Source organism: Dryobates pubescens, chromosome 11 (assembly GCF_014839835.1).
Source record: "Dryobates pubescens isolate bDryPub1 chromosome 11, bDryPub1.pri, whole genome shotgun sequence".
NCBI classification, from domain to species: domain Eukaryota; kingdom Metazoa; phylum Chordata; class Aves; order Piciformes; family Picidae; genus Dryobates; species Dryobates pubescens.
Genome location: NC_071622.1, coordinates 18704857 through 18724135, shown reverse-complemented (window position 1 = coordinate 18724135; position 19279 = coordinate 18704857). Strand labels below are relative to the sequence as shown.

At 39.1% G+C, this 19279-nt stretch overlaps 1 protein-coding gene across 2 annotated transcripts in view; it reads left to right on the top strand.

Moving 5' to 3' along the window:
* Nucleotides 1–549: 549 nt before the first annotated feature.
* Nucleotides 550–19279, top strand: part of HS2ST1 (heparan sulfate 2-O-sulfotransferase 1) — a 78075-nt gene continuing 59345 nt past the window's right edge. Inside the window, exon 1 of one of the 2 annotated variants that reach the window (XM_054165370.1) lies at nt 550–952. In XM_054165370.1, the coding sequence (XP_054021345.1) occupies nt 829–952 (124 nt within the window). In that variant the 5' untranslated portion in view covers nt 550–828. The remainder of the gene's footprint in view (nt 953–19279) is intronic. The other variant, XM_054165369.1, reaches the window with a different exon arrangement.

Sequence of the window (19279 nt, the reverse complement as noted above, 5' to 3'; positions counted from 1 at the left end):
CAATCCCCACCACCACAAGCAGAAATAGGTAACCTAAAACCTCTGCAGGAAGATTAAAGAAAAACTATTTTGGTCTATTCAGAGCAGCTCTTTCAGAGCAAGACTAGAGTAGATGCCGTTCCCCAACCTTACTCAGGCATTACGGAACAACCCTAAAAAAAAAAAAAGGGCCTCTTGCTTCCGGTGAGTCGCTGCAACCGGTCTACTGGCCCCTAGCTCCAACAATTGACAGCCGGTCTGAGCAATACGATAGTGTCTTTCTCAAGCGCGAGGTACCTGTGCCCAATTAGAGTGAGCGAGATGGGCGGGACTTCAGGAAAGGGCCTGCCAATCACGAAGGGTCGCATGTAGGCGGGACATAACCTCAGTCCGGCAACTCAGAGTTGAGGGAGAAGGAGGAGTCAATGTCATGTGGGCGGGGCGTTACCACAGCAGGGCCAATAAAGTTGCGGGGGAGGCGGGGTTGCGATAGTACCACCCAATGGCGAAAGGCGCGGGGGTGGGTCCCGCTGCCTGGAATCGGCGGCGGGGGGCGGGCACGCGGTTGGGCGTTCGGTTGCTGAGCACCGCACGCAGGCGGGGGAGGGGCGCGCTGGTAGCCGCTGCTCGGCGGTTGGTGACGGGTACAGGGGGCGGCGAGGCCGGGCGGGCAGTCTGCGGGGCGATGTGAGAGCGGCGGCGACCCCTGTCGCGTGCCCCAGCCGCGCTTCCTTCGCCTGCCCTCGCTCACGCCGTCCCTGCGGCGGCGGCGGCGGCTCCCGCCGGCCTCCGCGGCCGGGCCCCGCGTTATGTCGTGATCCAGGGCGGGCGGCGCTTCTGCTGCTGCTCATGGGGCTGCTCAGGATTATGCTGCCGCCCAAGTTGCAGCTGCTGGCGGTGCTGGTGTTCGGGGTGGCCGTGCTCTTCCTGGAGAGCCAGATCCAGAAGCTGGAGGAGTCCCGCGGCAAGCTGGGTGAGCGGCGGCGGGGCGCGGCCGGGGGCCTGAGGCGGAACGGGCCGGGCTGGGGTCTAGTGGGTGGCGGGCCAGAGCAGGGTGCTGGGAGGCAGGGGAGGCGGCGGCGCGGACATGCGGAACGGCGGCGGGAGAGCAAGGGGTCGTCAGCCTAGCTCAGCCGCCTCGGCGTGCCGCCCCGCCAGGGCTGGCTGCTTTCCGCGTATGGCTCCTTATGTTTACATGCCCGAAGTGATAAAGGACTCGATCAATCCAGTCTGGGGCCAGCAGAAGGGACTGTCAGCGGCAGGGGCAGCAGCCCTGGCCTTTGAGTTCGTTTGTATGTATGCTTTGCGAGATCATGAGACCTGGGAGAGATCGGAGTTGGAAAGATCAATATTTCTATAGTGTGTCTGAATGGGCTCTCTTAAAAGAGCAGCGGTGTTCAAAGCTCTCAGAAGCAGCGGCTGGCCTGCGTGTACCTTCTGACGGGCACCAAGGAGGGAAGAAGAGAGGCAGCAGCGGTGCCGAAAGCGAGTCTAGTTCAGCTGCCTGCTGCTGCAACGAGTTATCTATCATCTTCTTCACATTTCACTGCGACTTCAGATGTTTTACTAACGCTTGGCATTGTAAAAGTGAGCGCGGGGGTTGGGGGGAAGGAAAAAAAAGGGAAAGACATTGTTCTCGGTGATAAATGGGTAATCTGTTTTACTGCCATTGAATGTAAGGTGTTACTTTCTGCAGTTTACTGAGTGTGATTATTCCCTAGACTGTTACAGATCTGTAGTTGCAAAAATTATGAAGTTGAAAACGGTAAGATTTGCTTTTTGTGCCTTAAGAGATCTTCCTTGAAGTAATAACTGCCTGGTAGGCAACACTTTCTGTTATATTTAAGGCTGCAGACGTTGTGTAGATTTTACATTACTTAAGAGCTCCAGGGATGTGACAAAATACCATTCTGAACATAGTCGTGGATAGAAGTCTGAAAACAGAGCACTGAGACTTCTGGTGTATACAAGTGCAGAAGCTGGTTTACAAACGTTGATTTGTTTTCTTATTTGGCTGTGCTAAGATATTTAGACTGTGAATCTTTCAACTTTATAGAAAGCAACATGCACATGTCATGATCCTACTGATTTTAAAACTTGAAGTGGACTTTGAGTGATGTGGAAAGTTTAACAGTGAGCTTCTAACAGAGCCAGTCAGCATAAACTTAATGTTGAGCCGTATAAATGCCACTGGGATTTTACTTCTCAGCATTTCTTTTCCATTTTGTGCATTCTGAACTGGATGTTAGAGATTAGAACCCTGGAAATGATAGTTGTTGATAGCTTGAGTTACAGAATGCTCCTTTTCTGCATATTTTTCAACTGAAAGTTTGTGCTAATTATAATGGAGGCATAATTTTTGCAGGGTCTCAATAACTACAGAAAAATTTGAAGAAGAAATGGAATGACTGGAGTATAATTCAAGCAGATGTTAACATAGCATGCAAGGTTCAATGGAACTTTGTATCTGTCTGTTTTAAACTGGTTGATATTTGTGGCTTCAGTCTCTCTGTTGCTGACAATGTATGTTACTTCAGCAAAATCCACCTCCTGCCAGGAAAAGATTAACATAATGTATGTGAGAAGTAAGAGTTTTGCTGGTAAAACTTTCTCTTCCTTCTTAATGTATATGCAGTAGACATTGTCAAGTTACATATTTATAGGATTAAAATACACAACTCAGACTGCTCTGGGACACGAATATAATTATTGTTCTGCTGATTGTATTTCTTGAGGGAAACCTATTGTTAAGTTTATTGAAAGTGTGATGGAAAGATGTGCTTTGTGGGGAATTTAGTAGTGATTCTCTAAAACCTGTTTGAGGAGGGGCAAAATGGCTTTCTGCAACAACTTTGAACACGTGTTTTTTTTTAATGTGAGAGTAGCTTTATTAAAAAGCTGCCAGCTCTCTGAGTCTCTCCCATTTTATGTGTTTGGTATGTATTTTGTGACTAGCAAATGTTAAGGTTTCATGACAGAAATGTTTTTACCGTCATGTTTGGTGATATGTCTACTGAGCTATAATATGGAGAACAGTTTTCTCCAAATCAAAGTAATTAGTTAGCCTAATGCACTTGAATTCCAGTCATTCTTCTTGTCCCTCAAAAGTGTGAGGTTCATGAGAGTGTGTCTGTGAAGAGGCAATGATTTGATGATAACAACAAAGTAGTTATTTTGGTCTTTCAGTTCTGTTTCAGTGGGCACTTTATGTTAGTGGCATTGCATGTTGTTTGGGTACTTGGTTTTGAACTATGCTATGTGTTTGCATCGATATGTATCATAAACTGTCATCTTGGAACGTGATTGCAAGAATTAGGCTCTGCCTAGGAAAACCAAATGACTTTGGATTTGACAGCAAACAAAATAATTTTGCATTCTTATCAGTAGTTCTAAAAATACTCAGATATGCTTTTTGATAGAAAGGGTTTTATCTAGTTTCTTCACATATGAGTAACTCCTGATTCTGTACTGAACAGTTGGGTGGGGGGTGTTAATGTCAATTCAGCATCTTATGACATGACATGAAATTGGATCACGTTACTAGGGAAAAGAAGGAATGGAAATGTCTTTCTTTCTGTAACACTTGACATAGGTAAAACCCAGTCACTCTGGGAAACTTTTCTAAGTTGAGTAGCACAGGAAGTAGAAGTAAATGACCATCACAAATGCTAATGCCTTTTTTATTTTGTTGTGGCTTTTTGTTTGTTTGTTTTGTCTTTCTTTTTTCCTCCTGCAATGAGATTATTACAGCCCTGATACAATTTAAAAAGACATTTGTAAACTGGTGGGTTTCTTTATCATATGAAAGATAACTCCTTAATTAAAAGACCCAACAACAACAAAACCCCGAAGAAACCCAAAATATTAATTGTAACTTCTCTGCAGCTGTTGGACTTCTTCAGCACTTCACAAATAGTTTGTAATGGTGTAGTCACAAGCAGAACCAAGTTGGAATCCAGTTTAAAGTACTTTTTTGTTGAGATTTGAGTATAGAGCTATTAATCTTCCATATTTTCAAGTTTACATGCAAGGGCAGCTAAATTGGCATTCTTTCCGGACTAATTTGTCCCTAGTTGCCAGTGAGTACCTTAATATTATGTTTTATTTAAGCCTGGTGTAGGTACTTGCCCATTAAGCTCTAGCAATGCACAGCCTAATAGAGAATATTGCATATGAAAGGCAAATGTTGCGATTGCAATATCATTCCTGGAACAGAAATAATACCTGATCACCATCTTTGCTTTTTGGAAGTCAGATGGATGCAGCTCTGCACCTGGTTTAAACTGACCTAGCATTATATGAGTACTGTGCTATCTCCTGCATTCCTATTAGTGTTAATGGTGAGCTGCACAAAAGAATTGATGCAGCTGAAAGTAATCTATCCATCTCTTCTCTCCTCAACGTTTTGGAGTGCACTGGTGAAGAGAAGGAAGGCAAGAGGGAAGTTTGTATGAGTTCTGCTCCTTCTGTTTATTTTACAACAGCAACTACTAGAAGCACTTCAAGGTTGGGGGAAGACGGTACCTCATTCAAGAAAGAGATTGTAGGATTGATTTGAGAAGGTGAGGATAGTAGATGGGGAAGGATTATACTCCAGTGGGGTGGAAGTGAAGTAATACTGCTACTTTCTAGCTGATTAGTGATAGTAATATATTGGATTTTGAGTACAGTTCATGTCCGAGTAACATAATATACTGAGAGCAAAGACTGAGCAACTTTTTTACTGTTTCGGATGATTGCTTCAGATCAGGTTGAAACACTGATTAGCTGTACTGAGGGAGTATTTCTTCTGTTTAGTGATAAACTTACTGGTTAATTCTGTTAATTCATCATATAGAACTGTTAGATTATAAAATTATTTCCTAAAAAGATGTAAATAATTTGGAAGGCTAAGGTTCTTTTCCTAAGGCCAAGCAGGAAAAGTTAATTGATGATTGATTGACAGATTAAATTATTTTTTTTTTTAAGGTAGTTTCCCAGCATCTATGGTCCTTGCACTGTGCAGGTACCCAAGAAGGCAGTGTTCCTTTGAAGATAAATGGTTTCACTATCCAATGATTAAATCTTATACTTTCTAGAATTGTAAGACTTTTTTTTTTTTCTTTCCCTCTGGATGTTTAAATAATAGACATTTTATATTTCTTTCATTTTGAAAATCCCTCAGAAAACTTCTTAAATTGTCCCTCATAATATAACATGCTTGGTTCCTTAGTATATTATTTATACCTGAAATTCATTTTCAAAGAGTAGCTTGTGATTGTTGGCAGTTTAGGTTGCATGCAGCTATGCAAATCATTTACTAGCATTTCTTTTAAATACAGTGCTGTTGCCCAGTAGTTATTATTTTCTGCTGAGTAGCCTGAGGCATTTTTTCAGAAGCTGTTTTCTTATGTGGCAGGTTTCCTGAAATAAGAGTTTTAATGCTACTTCCTCAGTATATCTCCTGCTATGTTAAACATTCTTCCACTTTACCTTGCTGATTTTATCATACTCTTTTGTTTAGTTCCCCCTTGCCATTTCCCTTCACCATGCCTGCAACTGTTCCAGATACTTTCTCAATAAATTTTAAAAGCTCTCCCATACTATGCTTGTACTTCCCATTGAAGTGTGATATAGAACAATTCTATCAATTTTTCTTTATGTATAATGTTACTGTTTGGGATTTTTATATTTATGGCATTTGGGGAATAAATGTTGCAGCTGCTGTTGTTGCATTTTCTATGAAATTGTTAGTGTCTGAATTTTGGTTAGTACTGAACTCTGCATGTTCCCAAGTGCATATGAAGGCAGTTCAGACTTGCTAATGGGTTCTAAGGCTTGGCCTCGCCCCTTTTTGCTGGCACTCCAACACTGTTTTTAACAGTGGAAATATGAGGCACAGTTTCTTTCCTTTTCTGTAAGGCTGCACAAGAGAAACTTTAGTGTTGTTGTAACCCAGTTTGCAGGCCTCATGCTTTTAGTGAAATAGGTTTGAGAATTAGTGATGTGCCTTCACTTCTAATAGCAGATGCTGTTCTGAAGAGTTACATAGCATGGGCATATTTTTGTTAGAGATATTTGGAGAGTAGTTCTGAAAGATTAAATGGACTTTGGAAATGAGATAAAGCATATGCCTCTAGTCCTGCCAGCCATGGAGTGTAGTGGATGAGGTAATCATCTGGTAAGGTACTGCATCTTTCTGGATTCTCCATCGGAAAAGGTCAGGTTTGGGCCAGTACATATCTATAAGTCAGTTTTTAACACACATTTAAGTTGAAGGGTACAAAGACTTAGAATATCATACTCCAGGGAAATCCTGGAAAAGAGCCACAATTACAATCAGCAGTTAAGATAGAAAAGGCCTGTTGAGTAGCCAAAAAATGCAAGTGTTATGATTTATTCTTTTTTGTGTGAATTAATGCAATAGTACATACTTGATAATGGTAGCTCTGAGGTAGGGAATTAATTCAAGGCTGAGAGCCTTTAAGGGAGTTCTAGGTTCTCTTCTTCCATGTTTTGTTTTTTTTTTTCTATGTAGGAAGGGAGATTGGGTTGTTTCAATAATGAAATACCTGGCAGGTTTCAGTAATGTGCTTGGTACTGAAAAAGAAAAAGTGGTAGCACTACTGGAAATCAGAAAAAGATGCTTTTAATGCCTTTATTTACTCTGTGATAAAGGAACTGAAACAACGACATGGCATAATGCCATGCCAGTGCTACCTTTGTTGTGTATTTTCTGCTTCTAATCATGGTGAAAGTAACTAGCATGTGCATGTCTGCAATATGCCTTTGAAACTGAATGACTGGAAGTCATGACCCTTTTTTGTTTGGTGTTGTGTGGTGGTGGTTTTTTGTTTGGTTGGTTGTTTTAGTTATCACTGGAATTTATTATCGAAGGAACTGGTTCAAAACAGTAACAAAAATAGAGACCTGCAAATGCTCCATTAAGTTCAAGTTGACTGGATGTGCATTTTATATACGTATATGTGTGTATAATCACAGAGAAAAATAGTGTTTATTTATTTTTAAAAGAGCCCAAACCAGTTCTTGCTAAACTAGTTAAACTTTGAAGTCAGCATAACATGTAAACTATTACTTTCCAGTTTATTATGTACATCTGAAGTGAAATAAATCTTAGGAGGCTTTTTCCTTCCTTATTTCAGAAAACTAAGATATTTGCAGCTGGATTCTTTTTTTTTTTGCACAGCTTTGTATTGCCTCTGGCAATTGAAGTTAGGGACATTTGAAAAGTTCATGAACAAGCTATTTCCATATCTACTGTCTGGCAACCATGAATCACTCACTGTTAGACTTATTCTGGCCAGACTTGTCTTCTAATAATGAATACATTCCCTCAGATTCTTGCTCCTCTTCAGAAAATAGATGGCTTTTGCATATGGAATCCTCCACATATTAGCACTTGATTGGCTCAAAATACAGTCTCTTTATGTAATTTTCTCAAATTTGTCCTTTTGGTTACTTACCTGAGGTGGTTTTTAACCTTGTCAAAGTACTATTAAAATAGTGGTAAGTTCTTTGCTTGAAATGTGGTGCTCTTTATCTGTTTAGAGATCTGAAATATTAGCTCATCAAGCTGTAGAAACCTAAATGAACTGCTAAAAGGTAAAAGACTGAGTGCAAGGAGCTCAGTGTTGAGAGAAGCATCTGAAATTTGGCCAGCTGGCTGCAACCTTTTGTAAATATGTACAGACCCTTACCCACAATCTGGCCTACTTGCTATCTAGATGAGGAACAGGCAGTATCCTCTCCAAACCTCTTTGTGTGATGCTCAAGCCTGTCAATAGATTTGCCCATTTCCTAAAAACTTTTGGCCCCATGGAGTTGTGTTCAGAGTCCAGTGTCTTGAAGGTGACATTCACAGTAGTCTTCAGTTGCTTGGAGGAGAAAAGCCAACCTCTTTCCTTCCTGGAATTAAGTTGGTTGGTTCTTCATTCACTTCCCAACTCTTCTCCACTTGAAGGTTTTGGAGAGCGAAGTCTCTCTGTTTGGCATTCCTGTCAGCCTATACTAAAATTGCTGCCAGTGCTGATTACAGTTGGCATGCCCAGGCACTTCACTAAAGGCATAAATTCTCAATACTTGTGGAAGCATTCATGTTGCGTATGTGTATATTTTTGTGTCAGGAATATGCTGACTATTGGAACATCTGTGTTATTACAGGATGTGCCCTTGAGTGTCATGGTCTGGCTTCATACTGAGTGTCTGTTTGTTTCAAAGTAATTTTTTCATTGCTGTAGTTTAGATTTTATGGCTATAAATTAAGAGCATATCTTTAACATAGAGGTATTGGTTGCAAATGTGTCTGCAGGAAGCCCAGCTACATCCACATATTTTTATTTTCTAGTATTCAGTGTATTATTGTTTGCCTTACTTTGGAATATCCTTGTTTCACTGTGGTTCCAATAACATCACTGCTGTAGTAATTATTATTCAGGCTTTCCAGTAGTGATAAAATTCATCATGAGTAGCTGGGAATCTAGGGCACCGAGAGAATTAATAAGATAATTAAATTACAAAAAGTATTTGGAAAGAAGCTATCTATCACTTCAGCCCAGTCTTTGCCTGCCTACCTTCCATCCACTCCATATGTCTGTGTGGCGTTTAAAATGATAGCTGACAAAGTTTTGGTGTGTTTTTTTTTTTTTTTTTAAATCAACTTGCTGTTTAATTCTGAATACTAATTTGTGTTGAAACATATGTAAAACTTAAGTGCTGTTTTGATAAAACACCTTTTGATGATTTTGAAGTGTTTATGCAAACCTTGTGCATAATTGCTTTAAAACTGTAAAGAGTGTGGGGATGGGATCCTAAATTCCTTAAATCAAAATGCAGATCTTCCCCACTTCTTCCCCATTTCTTTCTCAGAATAGATTTTTTTACTCTTCTGTTTTACATTTTTAAAATGAATAAAAATACACAGGGTAAAGAATATATACATTCATAATGTTTATGACTATAATAAGTATAAATATAATGCATGTATGTATTCCTCATCCTCATTGTCTGTATTTTCCGATGTTGTATTATAGGACTGGTCTTTCTTGGGCACCAGATTGAATGGCAGTAACATTTAATTTCACTTTGAAAAAGGTGCAAAAAGGCTGTTGAGAACATGAAGGGGAAACTGAATAGAGATTGTTTGTTCCTGTCACATTCTGCAGAGTGGAGAGGGAAATCCAGCTAACTTTTTTTTATCCCCTGAGTCTTTTCCCTGCATATTTTCAATATTTCTGTTCCCTTCCTTTCTGGATATGTTATTGTTGGACATATCCAGAAAGCTTGCTTGTGTAGCATAACTGTGTTTTCTTTGAAGTATTTGCATTTTTTTATATTGATTGGGGGGCTTTGGAGGAGATTTTGCAGTAGCGGAAGTCTCTTTTTGCAGAATGTGGCATTTGCAATGGATTTTAATATTCAAAACACCAATCAGCAATTTATTGTATGATATCAGAGTGAACTTTGATTCTGAACAAAGGATTTCTCAAGTTCTGAGAGGGATTTACTAATTTAGAGTAAAAGGGAATGAAGTCCAAAAGTAGCGTGTGAAAATCAATGGATCTTATTCTAACCCATTAAATAGACTAAAATGTGCCTCTAGAACTAACCATAGCAGCCTCCGATATTGTCGTCTTTAGTATTGACAGATGTGAAATGAGGAAATAACTTCTTGGGAGATCCAATTTCAAATTTTAGATTCTTTCCAAAATCTGACCCAAATGCTCTTGAGTACAACTGTGTGATCACTTTCTGAAGTTGTGGTTTTGTACTTGGTACACAAAATACCGTGCATGAGGATCTGTGGTTTTGTAAACAAAGTAGTTATGTCAGAAATTTTGTATCCTGGTGTTGAATTAAGTGCTTCCTAGAATCCTGTTTCAGCTTCACTCCCACTGACAACTTTGGAGTAAAGATTTTTCAACATTTCAGCATTTGTCAATAAATCTTCAGGAGCATGTGCTCTTCAAAGTGACAAAAAGTTATTTTCCTGGTAAAATATTCTATACATTGTTCTATGAGCTGTGCTCAGATGACCATAGCACTGAAATGCTTTCTGTTAATCAAGTTAGTGCCTTTGGGAATATTGGATGTCTATAGTTTGACCCTTTAAGAATAATTCAATCTGTTTAAACTGAGTTTTAGGCAAATTAACTTGCAGTAGCACCACTGTTCTAGCAGGACTTGTTGTCTTCAGCAGGAGTGTTCATTGTTTTCTTTCTTTATCATGTGGTTAAAAAAAAATAGAAAATTTCTGGCTCACTGCTTAACTTATACTTTCAAATTAGGGATGTAGACTGTGTTTAATGTATATGCAGTAGTCTGTGTTTTCTGCTAGGAGAAGTACCAGAACATCTTGCTTTCTAGTAGGCTAGTAGTATTTAGGCTGGTCCGTAAACTGCCTCACAAACAGCTTTGTGAGCGAAAAGCAAAGGCTGAATTACTAGAAATACCTGTGTAAGCTTGCATTTTAATGTAGCAGTGTTCGTAGTCTGTCATGGCTGGTGCAAACTTGAATTTTATCTTTGAAATTGTGCAGTGGCCAAAGCAGTTACATTTATGTAAAAGCTTTTCCATGGAATTCAGTTGGAGCAACTTTTATTCCAAAGTTTTGAATTTTGAGGAGAGATTTTGCAGTGCTTAATGAGGTAAAAGTGCTGTCAAGCTATGAAAGGTCCAGGAGGACTTGAGGAGTCACAAGACCCAACAGATGAGCAGTCAAAGCTGGCTGTGGGCACATAAAATTTTGTTTCTCCAACAATGTGCCCAGTCCTCCTGTGGGGGAGAATATTCCTCCATTGGTAGCCAGGGTGGTAACCAGAGGTACACACAGCTCCTCTGCCAGCAGAGATTGGAGCATGGAGCATGAAGTTATACCACGCTTGGTTTTTGGTTAGTTTAATGCTTTGGGCATTGAACTGCAGAGATGGCATATGTTTGCTTCTGGACAGGAAAGGACAGCCACCCCAGAAAAAAATCAGTAGAGGATATTTGTCAGACTTCTTAGTTATTCATGAGACATGTTAAATTAATTTGGCCTAAAGGCAAATTTATCTTGTAAGCACGTGGTCAACCTTAGATGAGACTATCAAAGATGAACTTTTGAAGAGGGGAAATGAGCAGTAAAAGAGATGTGTGATCAGTGCAACTTTTGTGAACTAACAGTGTGGTTGGTATTAATAAAAGTGAAGAGAGTATTGGGGGATATGCTTATTTTCAAGGCTGGCTTTGCTCAAGCTTTACAGTCTGATTCTTTGTCATTTACCTTCTACAATACTCTTCAACCCTTCTTTCTGATGTGAAAAAACAACATAAAACTGAGGTAGTGGTTTAACAGAAAGAAACAATAAATAGTAAAACATTTATATATATCCTCTTCTGGTTTTCCTGTCTGAGCTTTCCAAACCATACTCTGAAAAACATGGTCTTGCGAACATGTTTGTGGGAGCATTTTTCTAAACATTTGTGGTCATGGAGCAACCCAAAGCATTGTTTCTAGTGATTTTTATTGCCTGCTTATGTGTAATTGCATAGTTCAGAATGCAAGGCAGTCATACTATGAGAATTAGGAAGGAAAAATAGATGATGAATTACTCGCATACCCTGTTTAAAGAAAAAAAGAAGTATGGAGAAACAAAGATACTGTTTTGGTTTTGTTGTTGTTCTAAGCCATAGAATAAAAGCCTTAGAAACTAAATGACCATTTCTGTATTTTCCAGGATCACTAGGGATGATTATGTGTAAGTTTTAAATACATACAGTTTTTGACTTGTGGAAGCTTGTGCCAAGGTTGCAGTTAAAAGTAATGGGATGTAATAAACTTAAATTACTTCAACTGATGCTGTAAAACTTGCATACAAAATATTTGTTTTACTGGAGATAATGAGAAAAATGTTAACTGAGACTGAAATACTAGTTTTCAAGAATGAATGTTGGAAAATGGTAAACTTTTTTCAGGCTCCTTATTGTTGTGCCACCTTAAAACAATACAGAAATAGAAATCACACTTACATCATGTGCTTTGTAAGTACGAACAAAACTACTAAATATCTGACAACTTGACACTTAAAACAACAAAATCTGTCAAGTATTCATATAGCAGCAGCAATGTGAAATAGAGTGTTTGTTCCTACATCTTAAGGCAGTCTAGACATAACTGGTATGCAAGAGGAAAAAAAATTTCTTTGATAGCCAGAAATTGATTTGGCTGAGTTTTCTGCCCTTGATGGAATTATGTATCTACAAACTCTTCACAAATTCTGTTAGCCCTTCAACATTTGCTAAATCCGGTTCTACAACTAAAGAGTGACCTAAATTGGCAACAATATTTAGCTTCTCTATAGAAAAGTGTCTAGACCTCAAAAATATGTATCAGGCAAGCAGCTTAAAGCTTTACCAACTGATAAGGGTTAACCACATAGAGATACAAAACCATAAAAAGGGTTTATTCTTTTTAATTTGTGGAGCTAAAAACCCTGTGATATTTAGGGATCAGAAATGCATTGATTTTAAACTTGACTAAACTTCTTGTCTTATGTAATCTCACTAGCACCTTCAATAATTTTCCTGTGTTATTTAATATAGAGCATTTTGTGGTGCCAGGGGAGGTTCAGGCTGGATGTTAGGAAAAAGTTCTATACAGAAAGAGTGATTGCCCATTGGAATGGGCTGCCTGGGGAGGTGGTGGAGTCGCCATCACTGGAGGTTTTCAGGAGAAGACTTGATGGGGTGCTTTGTGCCATGGGTTAGTTGTTTGGGTGGTGTTGGATTGGTTGATGGGTTGGAGGCAATGATCTTGAAGGTCTCTTCCAACCTGGTTTATTCTACGTATTCTATGTATCAAGATTTTAGCATACATTACATTCCCGTATTCCATCTTGTACAGCATGCAGTTGCTTAATGTCTTGTATATGTGTCCTTGTCTGGTCCCAGGGAGACACTTACACAGATTTTGAGTGTTTGGGTTGGTTTCAGAGCAAATAATTTGTGGTTTAAGCAATTTGTGGGGAAAAAACCCTTAATTATTTGAGGACAATTATTTTTTTAGGTTTATCCCTGCTTCCTTTTTGATCTGAAATTTTCCATTTTATGCTTTGTGAGCCTTGGCTGTGATGTTAGAATCAAGAACACTTTTTTTTTTATTGAGCTTTTTGCCATTTTACAGGTTAATTTGTGAACCACTGACTGAACAGCACAACTTTTACAGACTTATAAAGGGCAGCCTTGTAACATGGAGTAACAATCATATAAAGCAGTCTGTTGGGGAAAGTAATTTTCCCACATCCTTTGAAGAGTCCATACTTGAAGCAGGGAGAAGGTTGAGTCTGTAGGGTCTTATGATGATTCATAGAAATACGGGAGATGACAGGGTGGGAAGGTTAGTGCTAATGGTGTGGGCTGCTGTAGGCCATCAAGCATGCAATTGTTAGTAATGCTTCTGCCTCTGCTCTCCCTGTCTGTGGACTTCCAAGGATATAACTATGTAGCTTCTATGTGGGGGGAAAAAAATGAATTCTAAAGTTTTTGTATTTCAGATGGAAAGTAATTTTAAAAAAATATCTTTAGGGACCACTCTAATAGAGAAATGATACCATTTGATACCTTCACAGGTATATTGCAGGTATATGACATTACAAACTTGTATATGTACAAGAATCCACTGTCTGTATGTATACTTCATTTACAACTTGGAATTTCTTAATGCAAATTTGAGAAATTTATCTATGGATAGAAGGTCATATTGATATCTTTGTCACCTTGGTCTCCCTTGCCCTGTTTAAAGGTACAAGGTGCAGGTTTTCATGAGCACTGCAGGCTACTGCAGCCTCTCTTGAGTTTGACTAAGCCTCTCTATAAATTTGACTAAGTATGGCTCTGCTCAGGTACTTTTTCCACAGCTGACTTGCATATTTCTGAAGTGCTGCTTTTATGATGTGGATTTAAGCAACAGTCTTATCATGATTTTTGTTGTCCTGCAGTTACTACAAAACACGTTTATGAGACTTCTCTATGCTAGTTGTTACATTGTACATCACACAGAGTATATAGAGCAGTTGGAGTCCTGCACCCATGGTAGTGCTGGGAGAACATTTATGATTGGGGTGGAAGGATTTCCTGAAATCTTTTTAACTTTTAATTGTTAGTCTATGTGAATTGTTAATTGTTTAAATAACTGTGTTCAGTAGGCATTGAAATAAAACCTTACAGAGTTAGTCACTTTTTAGATGAATTAGAATTAGTATCATTATACTAGCATTTCAAAGGAGAGAGTGTGTATTTAAAAGACTGATTGTCTCAGGGAGAGTATATATAATTTCCACACAATACCTCATAATCATATGATTCAAGACTTTCTTGTATTTAATATATATATGGATGAATTTGTTATTATTCTATTCCTTAAATAAACAGCAATCTGTCAGCCTTGGGAGCTTTCTGGCTATATCAAGAATTTAACTTGCTTTGACACTACCATGGCTTTTTCCTGTGAGCAGCTTGAATACTGCTTACTCAGCAGTAAGTTAAATAAAATCAGATAAGGAGAATAGCATACTGTAAATGGTGCTGGTAACAGAAAAGACATGCAGAATTGCTTGTAAGATGATAACATTTCATAACATGCTGGAAAACAATCTCTCGTGTATTGATTTTAATTTTTTTTCTTATTTTTTTATCCTCCTTGTCCCATCTGCAAAGATAAAATGTAGTCTTTCAAGGAGTCTTATCCCTTCCTTAAAGACTTGCTATATTGATCTGAAACCACAGAGCTGAAATTGGTCATATTTTGACGGTGTTCCTTCTCTAATGACACTGTATGGCTCTACTGTTTAAGTGGAAAATTTGCTGCTGTGTTTCCGTTACTGGAATTTGTAGAACAGTCAGTGAGAGACTTCTCTAAAAATCCCTTATGAGATACTGCAAATGGAATACTTCACTAACATCTGTGTGAATGGATAGCAGACCTCTGCAGAAGTGATTCCTTAGTGGTGTTTCATGGAAGCATACCACCAACTTCCTCCAGAATAAATGAACGGGAATGAAGACACTTTGAGTAACCCCTGCACAATTATAGATTTCTGTGTTTTCTTTTTTGCCTAGTGCTTGATTTATCCAAGACCAACTAATCAACACACTTTTTGTTAGTGCAGCTTTAGGTTTGTTAATTGGTGGTAATGACAAGAAAACTTGTCATCTCCTTCAAAACAATGGACAAGAGCTTCTCTTCTACTCCATTTGCCAGAAGATTAAATTAAAAGCTGCTATGTTTTAATTTTTCCCCACAATAATGATGTTAGCTGTTTTTGCAAGCCCATGCTGTTGCTCTACCATTCTGTGACAACAAAAAAAGTCTGAAACATAAAATCCCAACACACTCCATTCCTGCCACCGCCCCCCCCCCCAAAAAAAAAACCCAAAACCAAAAAACCAACCAACAACCAAAAAACACCCAACACAACAAACCACAAACCAAAAACCTCCAAAAAAGGAAGGGGGTGGGATTTGTAAGCAGGCATACACAAAGCTTGTGGTGATGTTTTTGAAATCTGGTTCTGGAAGCAAAGGAAGTAGAGCAAGTCAGAATAACAGGGTAGAATTCTTGCTGCTTTCCAGCCTCACATGTTTTTACCTCCCATGTCATTGGCCTGTTGCTTCAGAACATGGCAATGTGTTTGTAATCTCTCAGTGGAACTAAAATGAGTTATGTAAGTTTGAGAGTAACAAATGGCATCTTAAGCTAATTTAGGCTGGCCGTTCAAGCTTACAGTACTGTATATGCAATAATAGAATTAGTGTGTTTTCAGACATAACAGTCTGCAGAGTGAAGATAGAAAACTGAATGATGTCAAAAGTCTCTGCAAGCTTGGGTCTAGGAAAATAGGAGGTCTAAATAACTTAAAGTGATCCTGTTTACAGTCTCTAAACAGATTTGTCTGTTTTGTGAACCACACAATATAAATCAAATCTATGAGTAATTTAGCTGTAGACATGTTTGCATGAACTAAGTTTTGAAATACTACTGTAGTGACATTTATGCCAGGAAAATGGGCCTCAAATGAAACAAACAAACTAAACAAGAGCATTATAAAATGCAATTTAGAGTTTTGAAAACTTTAGCTGTCCAAAATGGTTGCTCTTATCCAATGCACAGGAAAACCAGTTGGTTGATAATGTCACAAATGGTTAGAAACAAAATGAGTTCAGCACTCTTGTGTAGTATAAACTCTTGTAGAAAGTGCTGTTATCAGGAGAGCAAAAAACACTAAGCAGATATGTGGATGCACAAAAATTATGAAGGCATGTTAGACACATGAAATGAGATAGAAGCTAGATAGTAAATTTTGCCTTTCTCCCCTTCCCTAATGCCATTAGGCTGTTCTCATGCTCATCACATGGGAAATTCTTATTTTATGGTTTCACAGCACTTTCACTGAGGGTTAGCGTCCACTTTCACTGGACACTGAAACTGTATCATCTCAGCATTGAAGCATTACTTTGCATGGTAAATTGTAAAAGTTTCTGAAGCTGAAGTTTCAGCAGTTTAAAAAAAAGAATAAAATTGCCCTTCCAGTCTTTATTAAAGCCACATGGTACTGTTGGTTTAAATCTGGGGGGTTTGAGGTCTTGTGAGTAATGGACAGTTTTTACTAGTAAAGCTGATTGCTCTGGCATGTCCTTTTTAAGTTTCTAATATAACCACACTGGATACAGTAGTACCCAAATGATACCTATGCATTTCATCTGTGAGTATGCATATTTAAACAAATTCTGGAGAAGCCTTTTTGGGGGGGTGGGGTGGGAAATGAAACCACTGTTACTTGGAAACAGCTCTAATATATTTTGTAATAGTGAAGTTTAAGTCACTGAGTGTTAGGGCTTGTGTGGCCTTTTAAAAAATAACCACACAGTGTGGCCTCTGCTGGCATCTCCTCTGTTACATCTGATTCCTGCTCCTTCTAATGCCTTGGGGAGAGGACTGAATGGTAGCTGAATGAGATTTGCAATGTTTCTCAAAAGCCTTTTTGTCCTGTTAATTAGCTGGGAAAAAAATCTGAATCTTTTGAGGATTGTGATTAGAATTATTGCTTGTATTTTTACTGAGTTATAATTCATGGTTTGAAGTTGTGATATGCAGCTCTCTGTGTGTTTTAGAGATTACTCTGCATTGTCAGATGACAGTTTGATGATACCAAACTATTCAGAGGAAGAATCTCCTAATAGTAGGTGACTGTGAAACTCAGTGTTGTCATATTAAAATTTATTTGGATTAAAAAAAGGGACCTGGGGGTTCTAATCAACAAGCAGCTGAATATGAGCAAGCAGTGTGCCCAGATGGTGAGAAAGCCAGTGGCATCCTGGCTTGTACTGGAAATGCTGTTTCCAGTGGAAGTAGGAAGGTGATTGTCCCCTTGTACTCAGCTCCAGTAAGGCCACACCTCAAGTATTGTGTCCAGTTTTGGGGACCTCAATACAAGAGAGATGTGGAGGTGCTGGAGTGAGTGCAGAGGAGGGCAACAAAGCTGGTAAAGGGCCTTGAGAATAAATCTTATGAAAAGTGAGGAGAGACCTCATTGCTCTCTACAAGTATTTGAAAGGATGTTGTGGAGAGGCTGGTGCTTGTCTCTTTTCACAGGTAATAAGTGATAGGACAAGAGGGAATGGCCTCAAGCTGTGACTGGGTAGGTTTAGACTGGATGTTAGGAAAAAAAAATTCATGGAAAGAGTGGTCAGGCATTGGAATGTGCTGCCCAGGGAGGTGGTTGAGTCACCATCCCTGGACATCTTTAAAGGTGGTTTGGATGTGGTGGGGATATGGTTTAGTGATGAACCTTGTAGAGCAGGGTTATCAGTTGAACTTGGTGATCCTAAGGGTCTTTTCCAACTTGAGTGTTTCTGTGATTCTGTGAAAGTCAATCCCAAATGCACATGTTAGATTCTGAATTGGCTGTCTACTGGTGAAGGAGTTCCTGGAGTTACAGAAGTTAACTCTATGAAGACTTCAGATCTGTTCTCAAAAGTGGTCAAAAATGCACATAATATGCTGGAAGCTGTTAAAAACAATTCAAGAACCACATGAGAATTGTTTCCCATTGGATACAGCAGTTCCACTGTGTTGTCTTTTCTTGCCTTTCATCTTGGAAAAGGTTATAGCAGAGTTTGCAAAAGATACGTGACTGGTGAGGATAATCAAAGGAACAGCATGTCTCCCACCTAGGGAATGATTAAGTAGACCAAAGCTCATCAGACTTGGGGAAAGCATGAGCAGGAGTCTGTAAAACCATGAAGACTATGTAAAAGCTGAGCAAGGAATCCTTATTGTACGAGTCTAGGAAGTGAACAAAAATCAACTGTTGGTTAATAGCTTAAAAAAATACTGAAACAAGGTGGTGAACTATCAAACAGAATGGAGGTGTTCAGGAGGAGACTTGACAGGGTGCTTGGTTGCATGGTTTAGTTGGTTGGGTGGTGTTGGATGATAGGTTGGACACGATGATCTTGAAGGTCTCTTCCAACCTGGTCTATTCCTATTCTAACTAAACACACTGAATTCCCTAAGACTCTCATTGTAAGCTAGCTCTCTGATCCTTGAATCATTTAATGGCATCTCTCTAGTTTTCCACCAAACACTTACAAATGTGGACAAAAATACTATGAAATGTTTCAGTAGCATCCTTCTCCCTGCCATGCACTCTGCTGTTTCCCTCTGTTCTGCCCTCCTGGCCTATCTGTGGATACAGTTTGTCTGTGTGGTTGATGGCCAGCGTTGCACAGCTGCAGATTATGGCCGAAGTGTCTGGTTGTGTTGACCAGATGCCATGTTCCACCATTTTCCATTTATTGCTGAAATCAGATAGTAGATAGAGCTCAGGTAACAGTAGCGTTATATGAATCTGAAAGCAGGGCAATCATACTATCTCCAAAATAAAATTGCCAACAAAACCTCAGTTTCGGTTTATTTGCTGGGTACTATAACTTTGTTTGTAAATCAAAGAACTTTAATAGTATGAAGATGAAAGTATAGTTAAAACTTCCCCAAACTCCTCTGAAGAATTGGAACTTGCAGTATTTACTGATTTACTTTACTGATAGAAAATCTGTTGTCTACCCTTTATGAAATGCTGTGGCTACATGTAATGTGAAGTTTCTAGTTCTGGTCCAAACCCCACTATAATTGAGCTTACATGCAGTATTATTTGTGCATTGTGCCCGTTTTTTGGGTCAGTTTCAGGTTTATTCACATGACAATGAGGAATTAAGCAGGATTTCTTTATAGATAGCAAATCAGGAAGAAAACCTCAGACCTTAA